Source organism: Strongylocentrotus purpuratus, unplaced genomic scaffold (genome assembly GCF_000002235.5).
Source record: "Strongylocentrotus purpuratus isolate Spur 01 unplaced genomic scaffold, Spur_5.0 spur5_scaffold_13, whole genome shotgun sequence".
Classification (NCBI taxonomy): Eukaryota; Metazoa; Echinodermata; class Echinoidea; order Camarodonta; family Strongylocentrotidae; genus Strongylocentrotus; species Strongylocentrotus purpuratus.
This window is the reverse complement of record NW_022145598.1, coordinates 14,177,882-14,199,476: the sequence shown is the minus strand read 5'-3', so window position 1 is coordinate 14,199,476 and position 21,595 is coordinate 14,177,882. Positions and strand designations below refer to the sequence as shown.

The window sequence follows — 21,595 nt, the reverse complement described above, 5'->3', positions numbered from 1 at the left end:
TTTTCCCTCCCCCTTTCTCTTTTTTCCCGACGGCAGCGCAATTTTACCGACAATATCCTGACAGGTGGGGGGGGGGGGGGCAATAAACAAATATTTATGACAAGCAAATATAACTATTGTTTGCATAATAGTGTCTAGGTGCCTTAGAAACAGCTATGCCTCTCATAGCAGTCCATATATTTATAAAATAGTATAGAAGTGTAGTATCAGCTATGGTATCGGGCACAGCAAAAAAAGTATGAAGTATTCGCCCTGTAATATAATTATTTGTATGGTTAGTTTAGGTTAGGGTTGCACTTTTTTTTCTTCTTTTTTTTCTGTTGTTTGTTTATTTATTTGTTTACATTTGTGTTGTTATTGATGATAATGCTGTACCGTTGTTGTTGTTGCTATTTCTGTGTAGTGTTGTTGTTTTGTTGCTATTGTTTTATTTATTTAGACTAAGCGCGGAAGAAAAACTCATTTTACCAAATCACTGAGAGGTTACATGGAGCATTATCATTCTGGTGTGAAAGCGTTATGTGCAGCCGCTGTCAAGTAATACGGTAATAAAGAGAGGGGTCGACGGGAAGGGGAGGGGGGATAAAGAGGGAGGGCCGGGATGGTGAGAGAGGAGAGAGAGGGGAGAGATAGGGAAGTTGGAGGGGTGGGGGTAGGGAAGAGGTGATATAAACTAAGGGCCAGAGAGAGGGAAAGAGAGAGAGCGAGAGAGAGAGAGAGAGAGAGGAGAGAGAGAGCGAGAGAGAAAAGGGGAAAGTGGAGAGAGAGAGAAAAAAGAGAGATACAGAGAGGGGGAGGTGCATGGAGAGAGGGAGCGAGAGAAAGAGAGAGAGGGAAAGAGAGAGAGAGAGAGAGAGAGAGCACCCGTTTCCGCTTCTACTGGCCTTGTGAATGAAGCCAGTATATTCCTTATTATGTGTGACGTTGAAATATTATTCACATATTTCATGTCGATCTATTCACCAAGTGCAACGGGGCTTATCTTATGTCAATAAGTCTGCATCATGTGACAAAGGTAAATATTTTGTTACCTTAAAACTTGCCTATTTCTGCGCGACATGTAACTAAGCGTGAAAAGTACTGGCTTTGTAAACGTTCGGTTTAGTTTGGATGGTATACTATAGAAGCCATCTTGATTTGCACAAATTACCAGTAGGCCTAAATTCTCGAAAATTTCTTCTTGAGGCGAAGTTTAAACATCAGAGGACAGCCAATCGAGGAGGTGAACTTTCTTTCGGACTTCAAATACAAAGGTAAGACATCAACTTAGATGTGTATTAGAAGTGAGCTGGGTCGTTTTTTATGGGGATGTGGACAATACTTATAATTATTATGTCGTAAAGACGGAAGTGACAGAAATATTGATGAAACGGCTATGATTCGAGCATAAAACGAGTATAAGACTAGGATGAAATGAGATTAAAACTAGAGAGAGTATTAGTATGGATCTAGAGAAAAAGATGGAAACACCGATTCGGATTATCCCCTTTTTTTCTTTTCTTCTTCCTCTTTTTTCCTTCCCAGTATCTCTTTTTCCCTTTTTTTCTTTCCCTTTCCTTCCTTCTCTTTTATTTTTTGATTGGGGGGGGGGGGCAACAGCCTGGGAGGCAAGTCATTTTGCCCCCCCCCCCCGATCTACTTCTTCCCTCTTTTCTTTTCTTCTTCCTCTTCTTTTTTCCCCTTTCTCTCCTCTTTCCCTTTCCCTTCTTTCATTATCTCTCTCTCTCTCTCCTTTATTTATTTTATTTTTATTTTTTTGCGAGGGGGGGGGGGGGCAAGGCCCGCTTCCCCCCCCCCCTGGATCCGCGCCTGTATTGACTAACTTTACCGTATGGTAGTAGTTAACCTTTACTCCTGTTTTTTACCTTGCGACAAAAGCAAACATATCCAAACAAATACTAGTCAATAAGTGGTCAATGACATTTCTAACCCTCTCCTTTTTTGTCGCATGGATAATCACAAAGAAAACCAGGAAGGTATGACACGTCCAGGTCAGTCAGCAGTCGTATATGCTATTTCATCGTTGCTCGGACTCGACGCATGGTCCTTCGCTCAGTTCTCTAGAGACCACGTTGGTGTGAATGTTTTGACCCAGGAGAAGTCATGTATTCATCATTGGCAAGGGTTAGGCCAGGTAAGTTTGACATTGACTATCGATTCCATATGGCCTAGACATTATAATACCGTGCGTCCCCCAAAAAACTATACACTTTTGAAATGGTTGCTGAATACGAAATATATAATTCCAGGGAAAAAGTTGTATATGTTTGGAAAGCTCATAAACTCAGCTTTCATTTGACATCAAGAAGTCCGAAAATTATTCATGCTCGGGTGAGCAATGCTTACTTTTGTAAAGGGTATGAAAATTAGATTGCACAGGAATTAGCCTTCCAATTTGTGAGATGTAAATCCTTTGGAGCTTACAAAGTTGAGAGTGATATGATACATTCATGATTTGCTGAGTGAATTTTTAAACCAAACTTTTATGCATGAGTGAACAGGAATTACATTTTGTATTGTAGCATTGTAACTTTCCCTGGTAGACTCAGTGATGTGTTCATGGGAGTCCGAATGGGGTGATGGTACATGTTGTAATTTCCATGTTACAAACTGTTATCTTTTACATCTGTGACTTTGAATAAAAACCTTCACCCCACATTTCAATTATTGTATGATTAGTTGAACATCTCATTGTATTACTTGATAACCAGATGGGGATTATGTAAATTGATTACTCAAATACGGTTTGTTGAAAAAAGGAATGTCCAAGATGTTGGCTACTTATTCTTCAAGTCCTACCCACACCATGTACCATCACCCCGTCCTGACTCCCATAAACACACCACTGAGTCTACCGTGGAAAGTTACATTGCTATACGGTAATAACAAATGCAATTCTTGTTCATTCATGCATAAAATGCAAACCTAAACTCATAAATTGGTCATATCATCCTCAATTCCGTGAGCTCCAAAGGATTTAACTCTCACACATTGGAAGGCTAATTCCTGTGCAACCTAGTTTTCATACCCTTTACAAAAGTGAGCAGTGTTCACCCAAGCATGAATCATTTTCAAATTTGTTGGTGTCATATGAAAGTGAGGCTTATGAGCTTTCCATACATATAAAGATTTTCCCCCAGAATTATATATTTCGTATTTGGCAGCCATTTCAAAAGTGTATAGTTTTTTGGGGAGACGCACGGTAGAAACGGCAATAGCATGAATTGGTAGTAATAATAGCAGTAATTGTAGTCGTAGCAATAGTAGGAGTATTATTATGAGTTGCAGTACATGTAGTAGTAGTAGTAGTAGTTGTTATAGTATACTAGTAGTAGTAGTTGCCGTTGTATTTGTTGTAGTAGTAGTAGTAGTAGTAGTAGAAGTAGTAGTAGTAGTAGTAGTTGTAGTATACTAGTAGTAGTAGTTGCTGTTGTATTTGTTGTTGTTGTTGTAGTAGTAGTAGTAGTAGTAGTAGTAGTAGTAGCAGCAGCAAAGACTTTAGAGAAACAAGACATGTCAGTAAAACGTGCTTCCGTAATAAGAGCTTCGCTGTGCGCTGATTGTTGTATAAAGAGAGAAAGACTCTAAACATTACCGTCTCCATAGGTTGGTTAACACGGTAAAGCACGGTTCTCGAGAATGGCTATACTTCCAGTAGTATGAGTTCCAAATTGCAGAAGATGTGACTTATTGAAATTTAAGACATAGCCTACCATGAAATAAACCAGAGAAGCTGAGGAGACCGCCCAATAAACAGAACACTAAAAAGTAACCTCTTTTGGGAGTGTATTTTAAGTGATTTTAAAGTATAGTGCCTTTTGAACTAGATTTAAACGTTATCGACACGTGCCTTCATTTAAACAAAAAAGGTACTCCTGTTCACGTTTTTATCTAACCTAAAGACCACCAGTTTATCACGCGACTGAAGTAACGTGATTCCATTTACCTCTGTAAATCAAGTGTTTATGACCAAATAACCTCTTGACCAAGCAACGAGTTTTTGTCCGTTAACCAATGGTGGCGATAAATACGTAATTATTTGGTCTTGTAAGCACCTTTATCGATTGGTTTCACAGGTTATCCCAGGTTGATGGTAATAATCACGTTACTTACACCGGCTAATCGTCTTATTGTTCTGTCCGTGAATCTCTGGTTATATTAAATTAGTAATTCTGAGGTGTCTTACACACCTCTTTAAATGGTTTCAAAGTTACCATAAATTTCTTGGTTATGATCACGTGGCTCAAGCTGATTACTAATCTAAGCTGTGAATACGTGATATGTAGGTGTGGAAATTATTAATTATTAAAGATGAAGTTGAGTTCTGGTCATGCGATTGCATTGTGAAAGAAACGGTGTGGAATCGGCCAGAAAAGGTTGATCATCTAGCATATAAGAATTTGTGTGTATTGCAAGGTTCTGGAATCATCAAAATGATAAGAAATTTGGCCAAGTCTTGGTAAAGTTACAAACACTGTACACAGAAAGATGTATATGGGACTACACGAACACGTGGCGTAAAAATCCTACCCCCGAGTTTTACGATGTTACATGACATATTTAGAATATAAAGGCATTTGAAGAGCCATGCTTTTCAGGGAACATGTCTTATCTGATGTTCTTCCACACTTGCATAATAAGGAGGATAACTCTCACAAATTATTTTTCACCTCTTCCCAGAACTCAACCTTCTCTTTAAGTGTTTTAAAACACCTTTTTAAATGGTAGTTAATGTTGCCATAAGTTCCGCGGTGATGATCTCGTGACTCAAACGGATTATTAATCTAAGCTGGGCATACGTGACTTTTAGGTGTGAAAAATTAGTAATTATTAGGTGTCTTAAAACACCTTTTTAAATGGTTTCAAAGTTACCATAACTTTCCTGGTGATGATCACGTAGTTAAAACTGATTACTAATCTAAGCTGTGAATCCGTGATATTTAGGTGTGAAAAATTTGTAATTATTAGGTGTCTTAAAACACCTATTTGAATGGTAGTCAAAGTTGCCAGCAGTTCCGCGGTGATGATCTCGTGACTCAAACGGAATATTAATCTAAGCTGGGCATACGTGACTTTTAGGTGTGAAAAATTAGTAATTATTAGGTGTCTTAAAACACCTATTTAAATGTTAGTCAACGTTGCCAGCAGTTCCGCGGTGATGATCTCATGACTCAAACGTATTATTAATATAAGCTGGGTATTCCGTGTTTTCCAGGTGTGAAAATGAGTTATTCTTGGGTGTCTTGATGGTTTCACAGTTACCATTTAAGTTCCGTGGTGATAATCCCGTGACTGTTGGCATATTTCGAGTTGAACCCGCTGACACCAATTAATTTGCATATTGAATATGGGGTGCGTGCAGATCTATGTTTTTTAAACAATTTATCTGAATTTACAGCATATTTCTTAATTACTGATGATTTAGTTATATGCAATTCATTTCGAAAATACTACAAATATAAATTATCAGTTATTAGGACATTTCGCTACTTCGTATAAATTACATTTAGTTAAAATTGAATAAGGTAAATATTAACTATGAACTAAAATCATTTCAATAAAGTACAAGTATACGAAAAACTTTCGATTAATTCAATTATGTAAGTCTACTTATTACCAATGCCTTTACATTGGAAATACAGACGTACCGGTATTGAAGTATTGTTGCTGTTCAACTGGTTGGAAGTTTTACCAAATGGTTCTTGGCTCAGCTAGACCAGTTGAATTATAACTGGCCTGGATCAACAGGATCATTTAGCCCATTTCAATTTCCAGGGTTACCAGTTGGCATTAACTGGTTCATCAATTGGACCAGTTGCAACGAGCTTCCCTTCTGGGATGTTTGCACCCCCACCCCACCCCCTCTAATCCCAAACTGCTTCCGGCGCGCCTGGACGTAATTATGGAAGATCCAAGACATGATGTTCAGAAACGGGATGAGAACGTCATTATTTTGGTTCATTTATTGTATAACATTTGCGTAATTATTGGGTTGAACGCGGGTTACAGTAACATACTTCCTCTTCGACGTAAATTTCACGTGAATGAAGAACATGATTCATCTCAAGTCAGCCTCGTAATATTCACGTGAATTTCACGCAGATATTTTGACTAAAACTATTACTAACGCTTCACGTGTTTCTGTGACGCGATAATTTCGTTTATGAAGATGTAATTTCATAACCAAACAAACACGGGAGTATTAGGTTTACAAACCATGGTCTCCAAGGTAGGGATAATCACGTTATTATAATGGTGATATTGCAGTGACAATTGCGTGATTTAGTGTACGTGTGTTTTAAGTGATAAACGTATTAACACATTTACGTAAATGTCAGGTGTTTGAAGAACGTAACTCTCCTCAAGTCGATACCTTGATATTGACGTGATTTTCACGTGATTTTGTTTATTGGGCGTGGATATATTTGCAGCAATATGTGTGCTTTAGGCCTCAAAAGAAACTATATCAACGGACAAGATCACCTGCTGCAGTATCCGAATATGATTTTGATGTGTCTAAAATATGTTGATAAATATAATTTTCTACTGCATACTCTAGATGTTTGATAATGTATTAACCTTTTACATGATTAAACAACTAGTCGAGAGTGTGCAGTACCACCTATTGAAGAGATGATTTTCTTGTCACCATTTATCAAAATTACGGCCAATATTTTGGTATAAACCCATGCCATAGCCATTGCCTAATTTTTTGGACTTGTTGGCATTAGAGGAAATTGTTCTTCCTAACTCAAATAACCAACTTCAGTATTTCTGGAGTCGTTCTTTTTATATTTGGATAACTCCCTTTTTCATCCTTTCTTATTCCACTTTTTTCATCTCGATTACAGGCCTGAGCAACCTGAGGCAGATATCTTTTCGTACGGATTCTTCTTATTTCCAGCAATCGAAATCATTCAGCGTTCAGACCAAGGAAAGTGGTGATGATGATTACACACACATCATCGTTGGAGCAGGGTCTGCAGGATGTGTTCTTGCAAACCGTCTCTCTGCCCAACCTAGCAACAAAGTTCTACTTCTGGAAGCGGGACCGAAAGACAACTCGTGGCAGATTCAGATGCCCATTGCCGCAACGCTCGCTATCGGTGGCAAGACCCACAACTGGTATTATCACACAGTTCCGCAAAGGCACATGGCCAACAGGGAGATGTTCTGGCCGAGGGGCAAGGTCCTGGGTGGCTCTTCCTCCATCAACGGTATGGTCTACGTCAGAGGGCATCCTGAGGATTACGAAAAGTGGGAGCGAGAGGGCGCTACCGGATGGTCTTACGCCGATTGTTTGCCGTACTTCAAACGTTCCCAATGCCACGAGCTCGGTGAAAATGTCTACAGGGGCGGCAACGGCCCTCTCCATGTCTCCACCAGCAAATCCCAAAACCCTCTCTTCGAGGCATTCATTAACGCGGGCAAAGAATGTGGATATCCATACACATCTGATATGAACGGACATCAGCAGGAAGGTGTTGGGTGGATAGATCAGACAGTCCACAAAGGTCGCAGGTGGAACTGTTCGAATGCATATCTTCGTTCGGGTGATGTCCAACAAAGGAAGAATCTGACAATCTATTCACAATCACTATGTGATAGAGTTTTGTTTGAAGGAACAAAAGCGATAGGTATTGAGTTCACCTGTAATAAAGTAAAGAAGGTTGCAAAAGCATCGCAAGATGTAATTCTGTCAGGGGGAACAGTAAATTCGCCGCAGTTGCTAATGTTGTCTGGTGTGGGAAATGCAGATGACTTGAAAGCGCTCGGCATCCCAGTGGTTGCACATCTTCCCGGTGTAGGACAGAACCTCCAAGATCACTTGCAGGTCTATGTCCAATATACTTGTACGAAGCCCGTTTCCCTATACAAGGCCAAGTGGAAACTTCCTTTTACTATGTTGGCCGTCGGTCTTGAGTGGTTCATGTTCCAGACAGGGCTAGGAACTTCGGCTCACCTCGAAGCAGGTGCTTTTATAAGGAGTCGTGCTGAAGTAAAACATCCCGATATCCAGATGCACTTTGTGCCAGTATTAGTTCATGATCATGGGCAAATACCGGGCGAATGCCATGGGTTCCAGGTTTGTGTCAACACATTAAGAGGGACTAGCCGAGGATTCATTAAACTCAAGTCCCGCGATCCTACAGAGTATCCTATGATTGACCCCAACTACCTTGACACTGAGATTGACCGCAGGGACCTACGACACAGTATCAGACTCACTCGAGAGATCGTTGCGCAGAAAGCCTTTGATGAGTTCCGTGGAGAGGAAATGGCACCGGGATCCTCTGTCCAAACGGATTCTGAGCTCGATGCCTTCATCAGCGCCAAAGCGGAAACTATCTACCACCCAACCAGCACCTGCAAGATGGGTTCTGAAGAGGATCCTATGGCCGTTGTTGACTGCACCACCCGGGTCATTGGCCTGGAGAATCTCAGAGTTGTTGATGCGTCCATTATGCCGAGCATCACCAGCGGAAATACCAATGCTCCAACCATTATGATAGCAGAGAGAGCAGCTGATATGATCCTTGGTAACAAACAACTTGAGAAAATCAACGCACCTGTCTGGAGACCGGCCTCATCAGAGACCCAAAGGGATGGGGAACCCAAAGTTAAGCTGACAGCGTAAACATATTTCCTAAGATTATCGAATACACACACAATTATCTCACCAAACACATATACAGTCGAGCCCGAAGTTTTATATACATCTGGTAGCAAATCAATTTACATTATCACCTCACTAATTTCTACCAACTTTTCACTTCAGAAGGAATTTTGGTCTTTTTTTAATTTAACAATTATAGACACCACACATTATCCTGAGACATTTATTATATGTGACTCTTGATGTTACAGTTTGTGATGATCAGATCAGCCCTACAAATAAATGCTTGAAGTTTGATGTTTTCATTGATTCGAACATGCCTAAATCATCGTCTATCCAAAACATGTTAAGCCATTAGATCCCAACTCCGCAACCTTTCGCAGATCCGAAGATCACGTAATGCTACTGAAACCATGGTTCATTCCCTCATCTCTTCCCGGTTAGACTTTTGCAATTCTCTTTTGATACACTGTCTTCCAGACCTAACCACAAGCTACAACGCCTCCAACAACTCAAAAACTCAGCGGCCAGACTTGTAGCGCTCACTAAATGCACCACTCACAACCGGGGGAGGTTTGGATGGAAGTGTGCTGCTGAAGCCTCGAAACCCCTACCTATTTTGAAGGGTAATTTTTTGCAGATTTTTCTCGAAATATAGACCCATTTTCCACAATTTTGGAAAAACGGACCCATGTTTTGTTATATTTTGGTAAAATTTGGGACCCACGTTTAGGGATTATTATGTGAAAAAGCGAGTTAGAGCGGCACATCCCCGTTTGTCTTAATATGTGAGTAGCCCCAGCATATGTTTCAGGCACTGCACTGGCTTTCTGTCACCTTCAAAAGCATTCTTCTCATCTATCACACATTTCATTGCACTGCACCCTCATAGTACATACACGACCTAGGCCACCTCTACGAATCACCACGACGACTCCGCTCTGCTCACACCAAACCCCGGTGAGGGGGAGGGTGGGGGGGGGGGGGGGGGGTAATCATATTTGATTTTAACGGGGGTGTGCCGCCTATGTAATACAGAAGAAACGTTAAAAAAAAACTCTTCCCATCGTAATTTAGTCGAGTTCATATTGCTGCTGTGAGTCTGAGAGGTATTGACTTCATGTTATTGATTGTCACCATATTTTAGGCTCTCAACAACAGAGGTGATAAACCTGTCTGATACCATCGTTATTATTATGTCCTTGTCTGTTATATTGTTCTTCATATTATGCCCAATCTTTACATTTTGATAATTACTTTGTTTAATCTAAGTGCTATATTTATATATGTTATTGTCCCAAATACATTTGTTGCATTTGTTGAATCACTGCTCTGATCAAAATTTAGTAAAAGCCTTTAAGAAACAATTCTTTAAAATTAGAATTAAAAACATAATTTGAAGCTGTTTCAAGAATATTTTGTTACTGTTTTGCAGTATGTTCTTTTTAATGTTTCCACGTCGTGTTCAAATTGTTGAAACAATGATGTGCAAGTGAAGTTGCTTTAATCATGTAAAGTAAATGTCATTTATACTACGCGCTGTCAGGTTTAGTATTTTAATGAACCATACATGTACAATTCAAATAAAACGATATTATTTTCTGTGTGAAAAAATAATTCGACTTTCCTTTTTTTGATTCTCAAAGCAGAACTAGGTCTACGTTAAGAAAGTCAAATTCAAGAAGCCAAGAGAGAGAGAGAGAAAGAAAGGGAGATAAAGAGAGATATAGAGGGGGGGGGGGGGGGAGAAAGACAAAAGGGTGGATGAACTAAATGATGAAGAAAAGTAGGCTATATATAGATTGTTTTGTAATATGTGTGTATATACACTGTTGGTCATAAAGATGGAATAATATTGTACCCTAAATTATGAAATGATCTTGAGAATGATTTATTCCTAATAGATCTAGATAATAGTATACATTCTCAAATTTTATTGAATAATAATTTGCAAGTGTATGTTTTGCGTGACTGTTAAAGCATGGGTTTGCAACTATGCTTATTAACTAGGGGACCTACGTCCTTAAGTTATAACTGACAATATTGGGGTTTAAAGCTTATCTGCCATAGTTTACAGGAGGGATTAGAGCGCTCTGCAAGGTCACTGGACAGGTGGTTATCTCATCAACTCAGCTCTCAGTTAACATACGAAAAAGAGGATCATGGGGGACCAATGGTCCCCGATTAGGCATTGGTTGTTATATAGAGGGCGAAAGTAGCTACAAGTAGTGCAGTGGGCCTTTAATGTCTAAAAAACGGCACTAATATAGCCCATCGACACGGTTTTAAGCCTGGGGCCTGACATTTACGAGACCATTGCTTTGCCACTGAACCATGACTGTACGCAGCGGATGCCAAGGTACGGCAAGCCCCCACAAATAATAAAAAAGAAAGAAAAATGCAATAAATTATCAATAAATCATTGCATTTTTCCACGGTCCCTAACGGGAAAACTGCAAATTCCGTAACAATGCTGACAAACATATTTTTCAGATTATATGCTAGTATTCATATATTATACATGTATTTAAGAATTATACGTATATATATATATATATATATATACAGTTACATGTAGGCCTATGTACATTCATATAATACCATATACAGACATCTACCCCCTAGAACAACTACCCCCTAGGGCTACCGTCCTCTATGACGACTAACCCCAGGACAACTACCCCCAGACAACTACCCCTAGGACATCTACCCCCGGACAACCACCCCGGACAACTACCCCAGACAACTACCCCCTACGACGACCATCCTCTAGGACAACTACCCCCGGACAACTATTCTAGTTGGTAGTTGTCCGGGGTTAGTTGTCTTAGGGGGTAGTTGTCCTAGGGGTAAGTTGTCTAGGGGTAAATTGTCGAGGGGGGGGGGGGTAGTTGTCCCAGGGGTAGTCGTCCTAGAGGGTGGTTCCCCTAGGGGGTAGTTGTCCTAGGTGGTAGTTGACTGTGGGGAGGGGGTATCCGGGGGTGGATGTCCAAGGGGTAGGTGTCCGGATACGGTATTATATATATGCACATACACGTATACACTGTCGCTCATAAAGTTGGAATATTTTTGTTTTTCCCCAATTTATGGAATTATTTTAAAAATAATTAAAAAATAATAGATCTAGATAATAGTATACATTCTCAGATTTTATTGAATAATAATTGGACAATGTGTGTTTTGTGTGACTGCTAAAGCATGTGTAGGCTACGATGCTCATCAACTAGGGGACCTACGCCCTTAAAGGTACTATGTCCCTTTTGCAGCCAACCTCAAATGCTGTAGAACTTTTCAGGAATTATGAATATGTCATGTATGTCCTATCTGTGAAATTCAAACGTTAGCAGTGTCCTCATATTCAAATTATGCAAGGAAACCCGTTTACTTGCTAGACTTCACTGTCAGACACTATTGAGTGACTGACTGGCTTTTTCTTCTTTGGTAATAACATACATGAAAAGAGTTGTAAAGGGTACATGACCATTTGTCTACATCAATAACCCAATTCTTGTGATGGCCAAGATTAAACTGATTGAATCTTTGCGCAGCATAAAACGTATGAACTTTCGGTACAATTGTCTGAAAATCAAGACTATTACTTTTGGGCTCTATAGCCCTAAAGTCGATTTGACAACTAATAGTCGTTATTTTCCCACTTGAAGACGTTTTCAAGCCCCACCTTTTTTAGGGAAGTTTTAAATTAGTATTATCTTTCAAATGCAGTTGGAATTTATTTTTTTCATTTTTTTGGCCTGCAAATGTGACATAGTACCTTTAAGTCATAAATGACAGTAATGAGGATTAATGCCCCACAAAAGGGCACTTATATAGCACATCCACACGGTTTTGATCCTGGGGCCTCACAGTTACGAGGCTATTGCTTTGTCAATGAACTATGACTGTACGCAGCGGGGGCTAGGATAGGGGGCAGTTTCCATAAATTAAAACAAACAAAGAAAATGCAATAAATTTTCAATAATTTATTGCATTTTACCCCGGTGTCCAACATAAACAAATCCTATGTGTGCCCATGCCTTGAGCCATAATGCATGGCCGTCCAGAGGATTTTTTTTATGTTGGGGACTGGGGTAAAATGCAATAAATTATTGAAAATTTATTGCATTTTCTGCGCAATGATCTCTCGAGTGAGCCTGATACTTTGTCGTAGGTCCCTACGGTCACTCTCAGTGTCAAGGTAGTTGGGGTCAATTATAGGATACTCTGTAGGATCGGGGGACTTGAGTTTAATAAATCCCTGGCCAGTCGCTCTCAATGTGTTGACATGAACCTGGAACCCATGACAGTCGCCCGGTATTTGCCCATGATAATGAGCTAATACTGGCACAAAGTGCATCTGGATATCAGGATGTTTTACTTCAGCACGACTCCTTAGAAATGCACCTGCTTCGAGGTGAGCCGTGGTTCCAAGCCCTGTCTGGAATATGAACCACTCAAGCCCGATGGCCACCACAGTGAAAGGAAGTTTCCACTGGGCCTTGTATAGAGAAACGGGCTTCGTACAGGTACATTTGACACAGATCTGGAAGTGATCTTGGAGGTTCTGTCCTACACCGGGAAGATGGGCTACCACTGGGATGCCGAGCGTTTTCAACTCATCTACATTTCTCACACCAGACAACATTAGGAACTGAGGTGAATTCACTGTTCCCCCGGACAGAATTACATCTTGCGATGCTTTTGCAACCTTCTTTACTTTATTACAGGTGAACTCAATACCTATCGCTTTTGTTCCTTCAAGCAAAACTCTATCACATAATGATTGTGAATGAATCGTGAGATTCTTTCTTTGTTGGACATCACCCGATCGAAGATATGCATTCGAACAGTTCCGCCTGCTGACGTTAATACCCGGACACCTACCCATGGACATCCTTCCCCGAGTAACCACCCACCCCCCCCCGTCAACTACCCCCTAGGACAACTACCCCCTAGGAATACTACCCCCTAGAGCAACCACCATCTAGGACAACTTCCCCTGTACAACTACCCGCCAGACAACTACCCCCTAGGACAATTACCCCCGGACAACTACCCCCAGGCAATAACCCCCTAGGACAACAAATCCCCGGATAGCCACCCCTGACAATTCCCCCTCAGACAACTACCCCGTAGGATAGTTGTCCCGGGGGTAGTTTTCCTACAGGAAAGTTGTCGTAGGGGGTAGTTGTATGGAGGTAGTTGTCCGGGGGTAGTTGTCCGAGGGGGTAGTTGTCCAGGGGGTAGTTTTCCGGGGGTAGTTATCCTAGAGGGTAATTGTCTGGGGTAGTTGTCCGGGGGGTAGTTGACCTAGGGGTAGTCGTCCAAGAGGGTGGTTGCCCTACGGGGTAGTTGTCCTAGGGGGAAGATGTCCTAGGGGATAGTTGATTGGGGGTTGCTATCCGGGGGTTGATTTCCAGGGGGTAGGTTTCCTAGAACCCTAAAGATGGTTATTTGAGTTAGGAGGAAAAATTTCCTCTAATGCCAACACGTCCAAAAAATTAGGCAATGGTTACGGGATGGGTTTTATACAAAATATTGGCCGTAAATGTGGACATAAAAATCATCTCTTCAATAGCTGGTACTGCACACTTTAGTTGTCATGTTATAGGTTAATACATTCAAACATCTAGACTGAGTAGAATTGTATATTGATCAACCTATAGTATTATACACATACGTTGTTAGTTTCTTTGGAGGCCTAAAGCACCAATATTGATGCAGATTTATGCACAGTCTCCTCAGCTTTTCTGGTTTATTTTATAGTAGGATATATCTTAAATTTCTTTGAGTCACATCTTACATAATTTCCAACTCTTACTCCTGGAATTAAGCCGTGCTTAAACCGTGTTTTAATATGTTAAACAACCTACGTAGACAGTAACAATTTCAATCCTTCTCTCCTTCCACAACGTTACGTGCACAGCGCTGCTCTTATTACGAAAACAACAACAACTGCCACTACTACGACTACTACTACTACTACTACTTCTATTATCACTACTACAACAATAACTACTACTAACACTACTACTATAATTAATATTACTACTACTACTACTACTACTAATAATAATACTACCACTACTACTTCTATTACTAGAAGTAATATTACTTCTACTAATACTACTACTACTACTACTACTACTACTACTACTACTACTACTACTACTACTACCACTACTACTACTACTACTACTACTTCTATTATCACTACTACAACAATAACTACTACTAACACTAATACTATAATTAATATCACTACTACTAATAATAATAATAATACTACCACTACTACTTCTACTACTAGAAGTAATATTACTACTACTAATACTACTTATACTACTAATACTATTACTACTACTACTACTACTACTACTAATACTAATACTAATACTACAACAACAACAACAACTTCCACTACTATACGACTAATACTACATGTTCTACAAACTAATAAACTACTCATATTATTGCTACTACTACTATTACTGATATTATTACTACTACTTCTGCTTTCATCACTACTATTATAATATCTAGGCCACATGGAAACGATATTTAATGTCGAACTAACCTGGCCTTAACCTTGCCAATGATAGATACATGAATTCTTCTGGGCCAAAACATTCACACCAACGTGATCTCTAGAGAACTAGGCGAATGATCATACGTCGAGTCCGAGCAAGGATGTAATGGCATACACGATTGCAGACTGACCCTAAACGTGTTCGAGTGTGTGTGATTTTTGGTCATACCTTCCTGGTTTTATTTGTTATTATCCATACGTATTAACAAAGGTGAGGGTTAGAAAAGTCATTGACCACAATTGAATAGTATCGCTTTTGTCGCATGGGATAAACAGGATACGGTCAAGTTCGTCAATATAACCGTGGACCTCCGTACGTAGTAGGTCCATGATATAACCTAACCTTCGGAGACAGATAACGTCTGCAACACGGGCTGATTGATCACGACTCCGGACACAAATTCCGAAACAATCCTGCCAAACATATAAACAATATTTCAGATTATCTGCTAACATTCATATATATGTGTATTGGTTTCCATTTCTGGCGAAATATTTTAGGCCTACCAGAAACATTAGTTTTGAAAGATGTATTTCAGTTCAAATTTAATAAGATGAGAGACAATAATATCAAACAATATACTTCAAATTAATTCATAGAATATTGCCATCTAAAGACAATCTCTTTCTATGGAAAATCGTACAGTCTAACGAATGTGAAATTTGTCGTGAAAAAGAAACTATTGAACATTTTATATTTCGTTGCAAGAAATTAATTTTTTTTTGGAAAATTATCTCAAGAATGATATATTTCATCTTTAAAATAGAAATTGAAATTGATATACAAATGTTATTGATTGGAGATAAAATGATAACAGAACATTTACTTTACTTAATTTTTTGATAAATTATGCTCAACTGGTAATATACAAAGACTACGTAAAGCGGAACTTTAGGAAAGTACCAACAATTCCAAAGAGGTTAATACATAATTTTATTTCATCATTAAAATGTTATTTGAAATACAAAGAAAATATAAGATACCTCGATAATGAAGAAATTAAAAAAGCATTAGAAATGTTAAAAAGATCATTTTAAGAAATTATGTTAATCTTGTATAGAATTCATATGTTTTATTTTACTTGTTTTGTATAAAATAACATATATGTATTTTGAAGTGGGACAATAAAGTCCCTTTGAAGAGGTAAAGAGAACAAAAATAATATATATATAATAATAATAATAATATTAATAATAGCCTAATAGTCCACTCCAAATTTTATTAAACCGAAACGAAAATTCTTTTTGCCCAATTGATCGTGAGCCCGGCAGCCACTGAGCAGCGCTAGATCGACGTTGCTCTATCCCTTATTGTTGAACGCCAAACAAGGTAGCAACAACTCCCATCTTTCAACGTCTTTTGGTATGACGCGGCCGGGGTTCGAACCCACGACCTCCCCGTTGTGAGGCGGACGCTCTACTGACTGAGCCAAAACTTCGGATATATATATATATATATAGTTAGATGTATGTACATACATATAAGATCATATCCGGACACCTACCCCCTAGGGCAACCAACCTCTATGACGATTACCCCCAGGACAACTACCCCCGGACAACTACCCCCTCCCCCAGACAACTACCACCAAGGACAACTACCCCCTTGAACAACTACCCCCGGACAACTACCCCCAGACCACTAACCCCTACGACAACCATCCTCTAGGAAAACTACCCAATGGACAAGTATCCTAGGGGTATTGTCGGGGGTAGATGTCGGGGGTAGTTGTCCGGGGTTAGTTGTCCTAGGGTGAAGTTGTCCTGGGGGTAGTTGTCCTAGGGAGTAGTTGACTGGGGGTGGTTATCCGGGGATGGATGTCTAGGGGGTAGGTGTCTGGATACCGTATTATGTGTATGTACATACATGTAACTATATATACGTATATATATATGAATATTAGCATATAATCTAATATGAATATTAGATTATAATCTGCAATATTGTTTATATGTTTGTCAGCATTGTTTCGGAATTTGTGTCCGGAGTCGTGATCAATCAGCCCGTGTTGCAAACTGTATCTGTCTTCGAAGGTTAGGTTATATCATGGACCTACTACAAAGGTTCATGGTTATATTGACGAACTTTACCGTATGGTAGTCGTTAACCTTTACTCCTGTATTTCCCATGCGACAAAAGCAAACATATCGAACAAATACTATTCAATTGTGGTCAAAGACATTTGTAACCCTCTCCCTTTTTAACGTATACTTTTTATATAAAGACCGGGCTAGAGTCGGTGGGAGATTAACTGTATTATACCTCGAAGGATGACCTGGTCATCAGGTAATCTTTTTTCCTTTGGAAATATGGAGAATTATATTGTGATATAATTGAGTAACGATAAGTCGACATAAACAGTGATAGGATATACTCCTATCTAAGTTCATAGTGATGCTATCCTACTTAAGTAGTCTGCACCGACATTTTCACTGCCCTTGATAGCTGTGATGCTAAACTGGTACGGTTGAAGCGCCAGAGCCCATCTCAGAATCCTTGAGTTCGCGACTTTTGATTTCGCGATACACTGCAGTGGCTGGTGATCAGTTTCTAATTCAAAATGCTTGCCGTAGAGGTATGGTTCGAACTTCTGAACACCCCAGACTACTGCTAAGCATTCACGTTCCATAACACAGTAGCGCTGCTCTCTTGGGAGAAGTTTCCTACTAGCGTAGGCGATAGGGAACTTCTTCCCTTCTGTCTCTTGTAGCAGAATTGCACCGAGACCATGATCTGAGGCATCAGTCCTCAGGATGAAAGGAAGATCTAAGTCCGGAAGATGGAGGATGGGTTCACTAGCAAGTTTCTTTTTCAAGGTAGTGAAAGCTGCCTCTTCCGCATCTCCCCATTTCACTAGAAGTGGCTCTCCTTTCTTCGTTCGGTCAGTCAGTGGTACTGCTAATGCTGCGAAGTTGGGAACAAACCGTCTGTAATAACCCACAAGACCTAGAAAGGATCGAAGTTGCTTTTTGGTCTTAGGTCTCGCAGCTCCTTGAACTGCATCGACTTTGTCTTGCACTGGTCGAAGCTCTCCTTGACCTATTCGATGACCAAGAAATTCGATACTTACACATCCTACAGTGCACTTGGTAGGCCTCGCTGTCAAGTTTGCTCTCCTCAGTCTCTCGAACACCTCACGGAGGGTATCTAAATGCTCCTCAAAACTTACTGTATGGATCAAAATATCATCAATGAAATTGTCTACACCATGCAAGCCACGGAGTAAAACCCTCATAATACGACTAAAGCTTGCCGGAGCATTAACTAGCCCGAATGGCATGCTTCGAAATTGATACAAACCATCTGGTGTCACAAATGCTGTCAGTTCCTTGGCTTCCTCTGTTAAGGGTACTTGCCAATACCCTTTGGTTAGATCAATCTTTGTGAAATACTTGGCCCTAGAAAGTTTTGCAAATATTTCTTCCTGATCAGGTATCGGTTCTGCATCAGTTACGGTAACTTGATTTAACTTACGATAATCACAACAAAACCTGATCGTCCCATCTTTCTTCTTTACCATCACTACCGGGGATGCATAAGGAGAAGACGAGGATTCAACTATGCCAACATCTATCATCTTCTGAACCTCCTCCTTCACCTTACCTCGCAAAGCATGTGGTAATGGGTACGGTTTACTCTTAATGGGTTCCTTATGGACAAGTTTAATGTCATGCTTACCTAAGTTTGTCAATCCCGGCATATCAGTCAAAACTTCTTCATACTCCCGTAAAAGAGAGTTGACCTCCTCACACTGCTTATCATCTAGATGTGGACTGATCTGCACATCTTTGAGAGATTCTGTTGGGGTAAGATTGGGGAGATGAAGAATATCCTTTCTCGAAGAATGGTTTACATCTTCATTCTCTCCTTCGCTACATTCCTCAGACAAGCCATCATCCACAACAGAAACACCAGCAACATCAAACCCACCTGCACTCTCCTCTCTCCTGTAGTACTTCTTCAGAAGATTTGCATGGAAGGTTTTTATCTTTCCATCCTTATCAATTCTGTAGTCCATTTGTCCTATCTTCTTTACCACCCTGAAGGGTCCTTTCCAGTGCATCAACAGTTTGTTGTTGTCACTCGGAAGTAGAAGAAGGACTTCATCATCAACTTCAAACTTTCTCTCCTTTGCTTTCTTATTGTACTGTCTCCTGTACCTCTCTGCTGATTTGCTGAGATTCTGTTGGGCAACTTCACAAGTCAATTGCAGCCTGTCTTTCAGATCCAATACATACTGATATGTAGTCTTGGTATCCGGTTCATCAACCTCTCCAGTCCACAGCTCCCGTAGGATAGCAAGAGGGCCTCGAACTGCTCTCCCAAACAGGAGTTCAAAGGGTGAGAATCCCGTGCTCTCCTGCACTGACTCTCTGTAAGCAAACAAGAGGGGGTTCAAATACCTACCCCAATCCTTGGGTCGTTCTTCACACATCTTGCGGAGCATAGACTTCAAGGTACCGTTGAAACGTTCAACCAACCCATTGCAAGCGGGATGATAAGGTGTAGTCGTCATCTGACGGATGGAGAATAGACGACTGACTTCCTTCATCAGCTCTGATGTGAATTGGCTGCCCCGGTCTGTCAACACCTCTCGTGGTATCCCCACCCTGGAGTATATGTCCATCAGTGCCTCTGCAACTGTCTGTGCATCAATCCTGCGAAGTGCTACAGCTTCTGGGTAACGTGTAGCATAGTCTACAACAGTAAGAATGTACCGATTACCTTTGCTAGTAGCAGGTTCTATCGGTCCAACCAGGTCCATCGCCACACGTCTAAAAGGTTCATCGATGAGAGGGGTTGATCCCAGAGGCACCTTCGTAACCTTCCCCTTAGGCGAAGTACGCTGACATGGTCCACATGACCGACAATACCGCACTATATCTGCATGCATACCTGGCCAGAAAAAGTGAGTCAAAATCTTATCACGGGTCTTTTTAGTTCCAAAATGACCACCAAGAATAGATTCGTGAGCAAGCTTCAAGACTTGATTCCTGAATTTAGTGGGTACCACAACTTGCACGAGTACATCTGACCCTGGGGTTGCATCAATATATTCTCTATAGAGTACATCCTTCTTAACGATAAAGTAAGACGAATTTCCACTCTTACTTATCTTCTTTTCTCCACTTTCAGCGAGTTTCCTGGACGCATCCAGTGCATTGTCCTCCTTCTGGGCCTGGATTAGATCATCCACAGACACAATGTCATTCAGTGAATCAGGTACTTGAAGGGGAGGCCTCGTACGTCCTGCCTTCCGCTTCTGTCCTCTTGTCTCTACTGCGTTGGCCTGATGATCTTTTGGCTTCCAGTCTTGGTCTGGGTCAGCTGGTTGCCGAGCTCCATAAATGTTCCCTAGTACAATATCATACACGGGTGTTAGCACACACAAAGCTTCTGCCTTACCTGTGAAGAAAGGAGTATCTAGCTCGATCGTTGCAACTTGGAAGGTTCTGATCGTCCGATCAATGAGCAAGCAAGTCCGCTGTTCTCCAGTGAACTGCTCTTCCGACACCAAGTCTTGCCGAACAATGACAGTCGTACAACCGCTGTCACGTAGAACATCCACGAGCTTCCCGTTCACCATTCCCTTGCTGACTGGCATCTCCACTGGTGAACCACTCGCTGCTGCTGATAGTACCGGGAGGGTGTCGCCAGATGCTAGCTTCACTCCGGTTCCATCTTCGGTGAGGTTTTCTCTCACGATGAGACTCAAACCCTTCGAGTCATCCAGATGAGCTGTCTCTCTTGAGTCAGTAGGTCCTGCTGCAGCATCATGTCTGGCTGATGTATCATCTGCTGACCTGCCTTTGACGAGACTTGATCCCATCTCACGTCGACCTTTCTTTCCACTTGGGCAATTGAAAGAAAGATGTCCAAACTTATTACAAGTGTAACATTTCTTGTTCGAAAGATTAGAGTTGGTTGGATTCTCAGACCTACTTGATCTTTTATCACTACTTGAACTAGTAGAACTGTTTGGACTCTTAGTATTATTTGAACTGTTAGAACTGGACTGCTGGGCTTTCACCCTTCTTACCCTCAAATCTGTATGAGCATCATGATATTGATCAGCTAGAGTTAATACTTCTGTAAGCTTTCCAGGATGACGTTCCTTAACGAACATCAGGCATTCCTTACTGCTTGTATTAAATATCTGTTCCTGGACGAGCAGGCTCTTCAGACCTTCAACATTGTCATCATAAGAGCTAAGATCAATCCATCGATCTAAGTATTTCTCAATTCTATGGGCATATTGAACATAGGTTTCCCCCTGATGGAGTTTAGCATACCTAAACTTAGTCCTATACCCTTCTTCCGTAAGATCATATCCTTTTAGAAGTGAGGATTTAACTATGTCATAATCCTTAACCTGGGAAACTGTAAGTCT

At 40.6% G+C, this 21,595-nt stretch overlaps 1 protein-coding gene and 1 pseudogene across 2 annotated transcripts; one reads left to right on the top strand and one right to left on the bottom strand.

Annotated features, from left to right (window-relative positions):
• Nucleotides 1-936: 936 nt before the first annotated feature.
• On the top strand, nt 937-9,572 carry LOC591798 (choline dehydrogenase, mitochondrial). 2 transcript variants are annotated; one of them, XM_030982967.1, is made up of 3 exons: nt 937-1,253; nt 1,973-2,134; nt 6,852-9,572. In XM_030982967.1, exons 2-3 carry the CDS (start codon nt 2,104-2,106, stop codon nt 8,636-8,638), a joined length of 1,818 nt encoding a protein of 605 aa, XP_030838827.1. In that variant the 5' UTR covers nt 937-1,253; nt 1,973-2,103; the 3' UTR covers nt 8,639-9,572. The 2 variants fall into 2 exon arrangements, with proteins under 2 accessions (XP_030838827.1, XP_030838828.1); XM_030982968.1 differs by having other exon boundaries at nt 1,965-2,134.
• Nucleotides 9,573-12,731: 3,159 nt separating this feature from the next.
• Nucleotides 12,732-13,259, bottom strand: LOC115923200 (annotated as a pseudogene).
• Between the last annotated feature and the right edge of the window lie 8,336 nt (nt 13,260-21,595).

Excerpts from the sequence above, each read along its gene's own strand:
- LOC591798 (XM_030982967.1), top strand. The coding sequence starts at position 2,104 with ATGTATTCATCATTGGCAAGGGTTAGGCCAG. Across the intron at positions 2,135-6,851 it reads ATTGGCAAGGGTTAGGCCAG|GCCTGAGCAACCTGAGGCAG; the intron begins GTAAGTTTGACA and ends TCTCGATTACAG.